The sequence below is a fragment of the Lontra canadensis genome, unplaced genomic scaffold, assembly GCF_010015895.1.
Source record: "Lontra canadensis isolate GAN:19392208 unplaced genomic scaffold, GSC_riverotter_1.0 scaffold45, whole genome shotgun sequence".
Taxonomy (NCBI): Eukaryota; Metazoa; Chordata; class Mammalia; order Carnivora; family Mustelidae; genus Lontra; species Lontra canadensis.
In genome coordinates, this window is record NW_022631039.1 from 11,545,584 (window position 1) to 11,556,207 (window position 10,624).

Sequence of the window (10,624 nt, forward strand, 5' to 3'; positions counted from 1 at the left end):
CTGAGCCAGACACTTTGAGGGACCTGAAGTTCACATGCTCTGAGAGGGACACGGAATGAGGCTTCGGGCAGGACTGGGTTTGGCCAGGTGGGGAAGGCCAGGCCTGAGCCTGTAGCTTCCTTCCTGGGGAGTGGCCGCGGGAACTGTCCACGCAGCTAGGGCCTGCTCAGGTCCCTTTGGCCATGGGGAGCAGCATCTCGCACCCTTCCAGACGGATCCACTTGGCTCTCCAGTGGCACACAAACTGCATACCACCAGCCTTCCAGGCCTAGGCTCTGGCTTGCCACACAGGCTGTGTGCTTCTGGGCCAGCTCTGCCCATCTCTGGGCCTTGTTTTCTCTTTTCTTAAGGAGCTGGGTGGTGGCCAGCTTTGAGAGTCTGTGACAAGCTGCTGAAAGGCCCAGAAGGCCCACCCAGACAGTGCCATCCACACATGGTTTTTCGGACCCTGGTGGGCTCAGAGATGCTGAGTCACTTCCCCGAGGACATCCAGTGGGCGAGCAACAGAGCAGAATCTTAGTGTGGAGCCTCAGTGTGGTTCGAAGAAGGACAGACTGGGGTCCCCCAAAGACGGTGTGCTGAGCTCACTATTCCATGGGGCCTCCTGGAGGGTGGCAGGGCGCTACTTCCTGGGGTACCCCACCTGCTCTGGGGCCCTCTTCACCCTGGCTACCCTAAGAGGGGATTGCACGTGCCCTTCCAGCCCCGGGCGCGGTGGGTTTATCCCTGAATCTTACCAGGGCCCGGACCGACCCTGCAACTTCCTCACCACAGGTCCTGGGTCACAGCTGTGAGCATACCTGGTGCCAGCTCCCCTCCCCACTGTCATCCCCCATGCTGGGGGTCTCAGTAGTCCAGGCGATGTCCTTAGATAGCCCAAATGATTCTCTTGGGACCCCGGAAACGAGGGGAAGGAGGGCCCTGGCTGCTGCCACCGGCCCCCAACGGAGGTCAGTCCACTGGGGAAACCTCTTCTCTGCCCGATCCATTCAACCAAAGCCCAGGACTTCTGTCCCTTCTCTGGGTTAGACCAGGACCAACCTCATCCAATCAGGACCACATCCCCAGGGGACAGGGCAGGCCAGGGATTCCCCCCCACCCCCGTGTCCCCCAGCAATCGGCACAGGGCCAAGCAAGGGGAGCCATCAGGAAGCCCAACCACAGAGTCGGCTCAGGTTGCTGGCCAGCCCAGCAGCAGCCGAGATTTCTGGCTGGGCGGGGGCTGGTGACGCAGCTACTGTGGCCATGACCGATCGGGTTTCCACTTGGACAGGCCCCAGGCCCCGAGGCTGGAGGAGCAGCGCCAGCCATGGAGTGCCCCGCGTGGAGCCCTGTGGGGGTGCCCCACGGCCAGGCAGGGGCGCTGAGCACAGCCACAGACCCAGGTTTGGCCATTGCCCACAAGCAGGCAAGGTGGTGGTCGCGTCACGGTGTGCGGTGAACTGCAAGACCAAGCCCCGTGGCCGCGGGTCTCAGTTTGTGAGTCTGAGAAATGGGGAGATTCCGGCTAGGCTGGCAGGGGTGAGGTGAGATTTCTGGGTCGTGACTCAGGCTTGGCTCTGGTCAGAGCAGGCCCTCGGGGACTCTCGGGGACTGGGGAGGCCAGGTTTAGCCCTGAGGTGTGTGAGCCTGGCCTCTGAGTCAGCCTGCCCCGCCCGCCCGCACTTTCCAATACTCCCTTCCCCCTTCTACGTTCCCCTTTCACTTCCCCGGGCCCTCCAGGAGGGGCACCCCTCCCTCTGTCCAACTCCTCAGGCATTCTAGGCCCCTGGAGCAGGCAGAAGAGTAGCAGGGAGAAGGCCACGCAGCCAGGAAGGGGGTTGAGCCTCTGAGCAGATCTCTGGGGGCTTGGCCCCAGAGCTGGGACTGCAGACCCCATGTCACTGACCGCTCGGGGCACCCTGCGGGCCGGCTGCCTTCTTTCACAAATCAGGGATAGAGGCCTAAGGGGCACAGTGTGTGTGGTACCTCCTGGCCCTGTGATTCCCACTGGGTTTGTCTGCCCACACCCCAGGGGGTCCCGGCAGGAGGCCTTGAAGTTGCCGCTGACCCCACCAGGCTTGATCCAGCCTGGGTCGCCTGGCTTCTCAGGCCCTGGTCTGCAGAATGAAAGGACCTGGTGTCCGAAGGCCACCTTGGCGTCTAGGTGGCTTTGGGCAAGTCACCAGCTGCTCCAGGCGAGTTGTGGTGATGAGTGGGCTGCGAGACCCTGCCAGGACAATTGTGGGGGAGGCTGGGATGCCTCAGCCTCCCTGTCCCGCCCCCCCCCTCCCCCGCCCCCCGCCTCCCTGCCCCAGTTTGCCTGGGAGGGTCCCAGGGTCCGGCTCCCTGTCAGCATTCGGGGTCTGTTTGGGTCACCTGGGGTTCTGCTCTGCGGAATGGGGACAGCAAGCCCTCCCAGAAGCCGGTCTGGGTCAAGAAGAACGGGCTCAGCTGGTGCATGTAGAAGGGGTGGGGGAGCCCAGGGAACCTTGTTTTCTATTTCTGAAAATTCAATCAAGTTCAAGTAAGCAAGGCTGGGAACTTCCCAGGAGTGCCCTGGGGCACAGGAAGAGAGATGGGTAGTTTTTAAGGATTTTTTAAAACTCTCCCAAGAAGTATCAGAAGTTCCCAGCTTCTCCAGGGTGGGGATTCCCCTTGGGGGGATAACTTTCGGTGAGCAGGGTAGCCTGGGGCGGACTGAGGCCCTGGGAGGCTCTGGCCAGAGGCCAGGCCTGGGTGGGGACTGAGGCCCTGGCTGCTGCCCAGGAGAGCACACAGGGCCCAGCCCAGCCTTCTTGCCTCCTCCGAGGGGGGCCCCCTTCAGCTGGTTGCTTGGCTCCTGCGGTGGTGTTGGGGGGGCACGGGGCGGGGGGTGTCTCTGACTGCCCTTTAAGGAGCTCCCTCCTTCCTGAGGAAACCTGCTGCTTTCTTTCGTAGGTGGCAGAGCGAGTTCTCTTTCACTCTCTCATTTAAGGTCTGTCTCCGGGATCACACCTGCTTTCTGCAGGGTGTTGCTGAAAACAGTGCCTAGTGCCTTTCCACTCTGGAAGCGCGCCTGGCTGGTTGGTGCTGGTGTGTTGGACGGGAGAGCAGCGTGATCCCGGAGGTTTGGCTCCTGGCTGTGCCCTTGCTATGTGATCCCAGCTGGGTTGATAGCAGGAGGAAATCACAGCAGGCTTCCTGGAGGGGGCATCCCAACCAGCTGGCCCGGAGGCATAGGAAAAGTTGGGCAGGGGGCACAGGAAACCCAAGCCCAGTCCCTCAGAAATCCTGAGGTCCAGAATATCCTTTTGAGAATGTCCTGGGAGCAGGGGAGGACGGCAGGGGGAAAAGGTGGCACAGACTGCAGGCTTGGGGCCTCAGGAGCCATGGCTGTGTGACCATAGGCTGGTGGCTATTCTCTCTGGACCCCAGGAGATAAGGGAAGTGGGACCCAAGAACTCAAACTCTGGAACAGCCTTTGGACCCAGCTCCTGGGCACACTCCAGGGGACACTTTACCAGGGAGGGGCAGCGTGAAACTCCTCAGGACCCTGAGCCTAGTGTCCTTCGTGTTGGACTCCAGTCCTGTAAAAAGGACGTGTGTTTGCTAGAGTGTTTCGTGCCTTCGTTCATCCGTGAGCCTTCACAGAGCACCTGCTCAGTGTGTGGCCTCTCCACCCTCCTGGAGCCAACAGTCCAGAAGCCACAGGTCAAGTTTCTGTAGAGAGGAGTCATCCTTGAGGACTGTTAAGTGTCCCCTGCTTGGACGCCTTGCAGGGTGGGGGGAACCACATGGATAAAAAAGCCCCAGAGAGCAGGTGAAGTGCCACTGGGTGAGCCAGGCTAAGGCTCGGGGGTCCGTGTGCGGGCTGGGTGACAGCTCGGAAATCTCCCTGCAAAGGGCAAAGTTCCCAAGCGAAGAACCTGTTCACTTCCTCTCCCAATCGTCTCCTCCCACTTCCTCCCACAGGCTCCACTTCCTCTTTTTCTCCGCCCCTCCCCCTAGGCTCGAGGCCCACCCCCCTCCCAATCCTCTGTCTTCCCAGTGTCCTTTCCGAGGGCTGAGGATACCCTGGGAGCCATTTGTTCATTCATCAGCACAGAGCCCCCGGGAGGGTGTGGTGGGAGGAGGTGGGTGCCGGGGCTCCCAGTCTGGAGGGGGAGGCCAAGCTGTGAAGGTCTTAAGTGGGAGGGCGGTGTAGGGTGCAGATGCCAAAGGGCTCCCCCACAGAGTGGTCTTCCGAGATGGGCCTTGAGGGATGCCTAGGAGAGCTCCAGGAAATGGCTGCTGTAGGCCTAGGGCCAGTAGTGTTCCAGTCTGAGGTTATGTTGGGATGGTGCCCCTGCCCCTTAGCGCATCCCTGCTGGAGAAGATGTGAGGTGGCAGCACCTAGGGCCTCCCGTCCCCGGCCCTGAGGCCCTAGTCCCAGCCTGCCTAGCACCCCTCCAGGCTCAGGGAGCAGCTACAAGGAACCCTCACCCGCAGGCAAAAAGAGGGTCGCTCCCCAGCCCCCGAATTGCAGGGCTGGCAGGCCCCAGGGCAGCTGGCTGGCCAGATGCCCGTGACTGAGATACAAGGCCAGGGATAGGGCATTCCCCGGGAGGCAGGGAGTGGACAGGCGGGGAACATTCCCCCAAACCTGGAGCCGAGATGGGAGAGCTGCAGGCAGCAAACCTCTTGGCAGTGATCTAGGGGTGCCGGTGTGGGGCTCTGAGCCTGAGGGTTCTGCTATGCGCTGGGGCATGGTCACCCCTCCCTCCCAGCTGTGGCCTCTGCAACTCCAGAGTGCCCTGCTACCAGCCACCCGTGGTGGGCAGGACCAGGCTGTACATCCATATATGGACGGAGGGGTCACTGGTTTCCACACACACAGCTTATGACGCCCTACTACGTGCGGCAAAGCCCTAGGGTGCCCAGAGACAGATCCCAGTGGTTACAGGCCTGCGCCCCTACCAAGACCACCCTTTCCGTTTTCTGTGTGAAAATTCAGCTTCCTGCCACTACCTCCAAGAAGGTGCACGGTCCTCTAGGCTGAAGCAGACATCCCTCTGTGGTCCCCCGGGGCTTCTGTCAGCCACACACCAATCGTCTTTGGCCACCCATGGTCACCATCTGGGTACCAGCTCTGCCTGCCAGACTGGCCGCTCTCAGAGCAGGGAACCACCCAGAACACTCCCAGATACCAGATCTTGCCCAATGTTTGGTGGACAGACCCAGGGCAGGAAAGGGTGACAAAGAGAGGGTCTCCTCTGACGACAGTGGGTCTTTGGCTACTGTCTGTGCCACCCCACACCCCCTCAAGCTAACTCATCTCTGGGGCATTAGGGGTCCTTGGCAGGCTCCAGATGGTCCAGGACAGAAGTTCAGCTGCAGCCGCCCATGACAGACAGACGATGGATGGTGCGCCCCAGGTCCCAGAGCTGTGCTGATCAGCCCTGCTTGCCTTCGCCCAGCAGCTGCCTGGCTCATGGGCGAAGGGCTCAGGCCGGGATCCGCTGGGTGTGACCAGGCAGCTCTTGGAGCCATGGGAACAGTTTCTCTGCTCTACAGAGCCCATCTCTGTGCGGGCCTGCAGCTGGGGAGGCTTGGAGCCCTCTTCACGGGGAACTTCCAGCCACTTGCTCCAGATGCCTGTCCTGCCTCTAAGGCCTGAGAACCCTGTTAAGTGGCCACAAGCCCCGATTCCCCCTCAGTACACCATACCCCTCAGCCCCAGGTGTCTGAGTAGTAATGCCCCTCACTTAGCAAGCTAAGCACCCCCAGCCGAAGGCCCCCACCCCGTGTCCCCAATCCAGGCTTTCTAGGCAGTGGAGTTATTGTGGATCAATGCTTGCCCTGCAACTGCTCCTTAAGCATGCACCCACAGAAACCGGGGACCCTCGCATCCATGCTGACCGTTGCCCAGCGGGGCGCTCACTGCTCATGTGACGCAGGGGGTCCCGGGGTGGAGAACACGAGAGGGGCCAGATCAGGCATTGCTGAGAGGGGCGGCGGCCCACGGGCCCAGCACCCAAGGGCTGCCAACACCAAAACTCTCTCCCTCCTCCTCTTCCTCAATCTCGCTCTCGCTCTCTCCCAGCCCGGCTCGTTCTCTCTCTCTCTCTTTCTCTCTCTCTTTTTTTTTTTTTTTGCAAAAGGAGGGGAGAGGGGGTAAAAAAATGCTGCACTGTGCGGCGAGGCCGGTGAGTGAGCGGCGCGGGGCCAATCAGCGCGCGCCGTTCCGAAAGTTGCCTTTTATGGCTCGAGCGGCCGCGGCGGCGCCCTATAAAACCCGGCGGCGCGACGCGCAGCCACCGCCGAGACCGCGTCCACCCCGCGAGCACAGGCCCCTCGCCCTCGCCGCTCCGCCGCTGCCGCCGCCGGTTTACACCACCCCCAGGTAGGTTCCCGGGCCGGCCGGGGCTCGCTGTGGCCCCGCGGCGCCTTCTCTGGGCGGGCGGCCGGGTGGCCACTCGGCCTCTGGCCTCGGCGACGGGAGAGAGCCGCCGGGGACGGGCAGCGGGGCTCGCGCTTCCCCCTCGCTCAGGCCGGGACTGCGCTCGCACTGCGCGCCCACGGCGTGCTGCGATTTAGGCTGAGGCTGTCGCGGGTCTTTGTCCGGGCCGGCGCCTCGCTGGCTCGGGCGGATGGGTGGCAGGGTGGGTGGGTGGGCGCGGCGGGTCCGCGGGCCGGGTGGGGGCTGGGGCCAGGGCTGCGCGTGCGCGTATGGGCCGGGAGCCGCGGCCGGGGTGAGGGCGGTGCGGCCGGCCGGAAGGGGTGGGGTCGCCGCGGCGCAGGGGCGCCTGCGCGCACTTCCTCCTCGCGCCGCCGGCTCCCGCGGGCGTGGCCGCAGCGCGCCAGTCCAGCCGGCGCTTTTTTGAACGAGGCGGGGGCGGAGCCAGCCCTGGGTGGGGAGGGGGCGGGGGCCTGGCTTCCTGCCGCGCGCCGCGGGGCCGCCTCCAACCAGCGTTTGCCTTTTATGGTAATAACGCTGCCGGCCAGGCCGCCTTTGTCCCCAATGTGGGCGCGCGCCGGCGCCCCCTGGCGGCTCTAGGCCGCGGCGCGCCGGAAGTGGGCTGGGCGGGGGCGGCCCCACCCGACCCCCGGCTCAAGGCCCGACTGCCGCCGCAGTTCGCCATGGATGACGATATCGCTGCGCTCGTGGTCGACAACGGCTCCGGCATGTGCAAAGCCGGCTTCGCAGGCGACGACGCCCCCCGGGCCGTCTTCCCTTCCATCGTGGGGCGCCCACGGCACCAGGTAGGGCGCCGGCCTTGGCTTTGGTCTGGGTGGGGGGCGTAGGTGGAGCCTCTACTCCCGGGGAGCAGGGTCCCTCGCGTGGGAGGGCCTGGTCTTTGGCTTTCGGGGTGGCGGTCGGTGCCTTCGGGCCCGTGCTCAGGGCGCCTCGCCCCTCCCTCCGCAGGGTGTGATGGTGGGCATGGGCCAGAAGGACTCCTATGTGGGGGACGAGGCCCAGAGCAAGAGAGGCATCCTGACCCTGAAGTACCCCATCGAGCACGGTATCGTCACCAACTGGGACGACATGGAGAAGATCTGGCACCACACTTTCTACAATGAGCTGCGTGTGGCCCCCGAGGAGCACCCTGTGCTGCTGACCGAGGCCCCCCTGAACCCCAAGGCCAACCGTGAGAAGATGACCCAGGTCAGTGGCCCACTGGCCTTCCGTGGGCGGCCACCCCATCCTTTCTTGCCTTTCTGTGCCACGCCCTGTCTCACGTGTTCTTTCCTCTGCCATTCTTCTAGGACTTTCTTCTCTGACCTGAGTCTTCTTTGGAACTCTGCAGGTTCTATTTGCTTTTTCCCCAGATGGATTCTTTCTTGTGTTTGCCTTTCTGGTTAGGCGTTTGAGGTCATAAAATGCTATGGGTTGTAGGTACTACTAACACTGGCTGGTGTGACCAAGCCGATGAGGCTGGTGTCGAGTGGCCTTGGAGTGTGTATTCAGTAGGTGCACAATAGGTCTGAAGTGAATCCCCATCCCGGGATCCCCAGCACATTGAGCTGTGTTCCTTGCACTTTTCTGCATGTCCCTAGTCTAGCCTGACCCCCTTGTGGTGGTGGTTTCCTGGGCATCACCTGGTTTCTTCTCTCTACAGATCATGTTCGAGACCTTCAACACCCCAGCCATGTACGTGGCCATCCAGGCTGTGCTGTCCCTGTATGCCTCTGGCCGCACCACTGGCATCGTGATGGACTCCGGAGACGGGGTCACCCACACTGTGCCCATCTACGAGGGGTACGCCCTGCCCCACGCCATCCTGCGTCTGGACCTGGCTGGCCGGGACCTGACGGACTACCTCATGAAGATCCTTACGGAGCGTGGCTACAGCTTCACCACCACTGCCGAGCGGGAAATCGTGCGTGACATCAAGGAGAAGCTGTGTTATGTGGCCCTGGACTTCGAGCAGGAGATGGCCACTGCGGCCTCCAGTTCCTCCCTGGAGAAGAGCTATGAGCTGCCCGACGGGCAGGTCATCACCATCGGCAACGAGCGGTTCCGCTGCCCAGAGGCGCTCTTCCAGCCTTCCTTCCTGGGTAAGTGAGCCCTGCCTGCCTTTCTTGCCCTTGGCCTCAGAGGGTCACCCTCATGGGCGCTCCCCGAAGCCAAGTCTGGCGTGTTTCCTCTCAGGCATGGAATCCTGTGGCATCCACGAAACTACCTTCAACTCCATCATGAAGTGTGACGTCGACATCCGCAAGGACCTCTACGCCAACACGGTGCTGTCCGGCGGGACCACCATGTACCCTGGCATTGCTGACAGGATGCAGAAGGAAATCACCGCCCTGGCACCCAGCACGATGAAGATCAAGGTGGGCGCTTGGCTGGCCTGGGCCCGGCCCCCTTGGGTTGGCGGTGGGTGGGGCTCCTGTGGGCGTGCCCCTCCTTCTGGGCTGCAGTCCGCTGGATCCTCCTGCTAACTTGTCCCCTTCCTCCCCCAGATCATCGCCCCCCCTGAGCGCAAGTACTCCGTGTGGATCGGGGGTTCCATCCTGGCCTCGCTGTCCACCTTCCAGCAGATGTGGATCAGCAAGCAGGAGTACGACGAGTCCGGCCCCTCCATCGTCCACCGCAAATGCTTCTAGGCGGACTGTTACTTTAGTTGCGTTACACCCTTTCTTGACAAAACCTAACCTGCGCAGAAAACGACATGAGATTGGCATGGCTTTGTTTTGTTTTTTTTTATTATTGTTTTTGAATTTTTTCATTTTTTTTTCCAGTTTTTTTTTTCTTTTCTTTTTTTTTTTGGCGCTTGACTCAGGATTTAAAAACTGGAACGGTGAAGGTGACAGCAGTTGGTCGGAGCGAGCATCCCCAAAGTTCTACAATGTGGCCCAGGACTTTGATTGTACATTGTTTGTTTTTTTTTTTTTTTTAAATAGTCATTCCAAATATCGTGAGATGCATTGTTACAGGAAGTCCCTTGCCTTCCCAAAAGCCACTCCCATTTCTCTCTGAGAAGGGGCAGTCCTCGCCCGAGGCCACGTGGGAGGGTGATAAAATTGCTTTTGTGTAAATTATGTAGTCCAAAATTTTTTTTAATCTCCGCCTTAATACCTATTCTTTTTGTTTTATTTTGAATGGTCTGCCATCATGGCTTCCCCCTTTTTGGTCCCCTCCAATTCAAGATTCATGAAGGCTTTTTGGTCCCCTTGGGAGTGGGGTTGAGGCACGAGGCAGCCAGGGGCTTCCCTGTACACTGACAAGACCAGTTCAATAAAGTGTGCACACCTTAAAGAAAGGACATGTGGCTTCTTGGGGGTCTTGGGAAGAGGGGTGGGACAGTGGGGACCAAGCTGACCCTACCTCAAAGGAAAGGGGGTTTGAGGTGTGTTGAATCCTGATACTGAACAATCGTGGGGTCAGAGATGGATAGAGGGAATTAAGGGCCCTGGCTCTTTGCCTGTCTGCTACATAACCCCATTTCTCACCAAGTTTTGAGGTCAGGTGCTTTGGGAAAGGGGGAGGCCTGGGCTGTGCGGGTGGGGAATCAGGTGGTCCTAGGCCCCAGACCTTCTGTCTTTGCTGTTGTCGTCCTTCCTGATGGGCTTGGTGCAGACTCAGGCTCAGGGTGGGGTCCCGTCTTGACTGCCAGCTCTCCTCTAGTTTCCACCCAGCCAAGGAAGGGCCTTGAGACGATTCACGATTCGATGTAGGGCAGCTCCCCAGTGTTGTCCAGGGCCTGAGGTAGGGCAGACAATGGGTCTGGTTAACAGTGGTGGGGCTTCCCTGCCCAGGGGTTGGGTTCTGCCTTGTGGCAGGTGGCTGCTTAATGTACTGTTGCGCACTCAGGACGCGGTTTCCAAGGATCTGTGGGGGCTGGGCTCCTTGGAGGGAGGCAGGGTCTGACTTTCTAATGCAGTGCTCCCAAGGCTGGCTTGCCTTCACTCTGCTAGAAGCTGTGACGGGGGTGGGGAGTGTAGAATGGAGGACAGCCATGCAGGATGCCCCTTGCTCTTGTACCCCAGAGGGAGGAAAAGGCCAGAATCGAACCCCAAGTCCAGATTTGAGGCCTGGAGGGGCCCCGCCCCTCCCTCCATGGGCCCAGGGTTCCTCCAGCTTTCTGCTGCTCCCTCTGGGCCCTGTGGCTCTCAGGAATCTGGTGGCCCATTGGCTCCCACCTCACAGAAGACAGCAGAGACCCTCATGTGGGCGGGATGT

At 61.1% G+C, this 10,624-nt stretch overlaps 1 protein-coding gene across 1 annotated transcript; it reads left to right on the top strand.

Annotated features, from left to right (window-relative positions):
- The first annotated feature begins 6,212 nt into the window (after window positions 1–6,212).
- ACTB (actin beta) lies at window positions 6,213–9,704 on the top strand. The gene is made up of 6 exons (XM_032872751.1): window positions 6,213–6,343; window positions 7,075–7,203; window positions 7,367–7,606; window positions 8,061–8,499; window positions 8,594–8,775; window positions 8,905–9,704. The coding sequence occupies exons 2-6, from the start codon at window positions 7,081–7,083 to the stop codon at window positions 9,046–9,048; spliced, it is 1,128 nt and encodes a 375-aa protein (XP_032728642.1). The 5' UTR covers window positions 6,213–6,343; window positions 7,075–7,080; the 3' UTR covers window positions 9,049–9,704.
- Window positions 9,705–10,624: the final 920 nt, after the last annotated feature.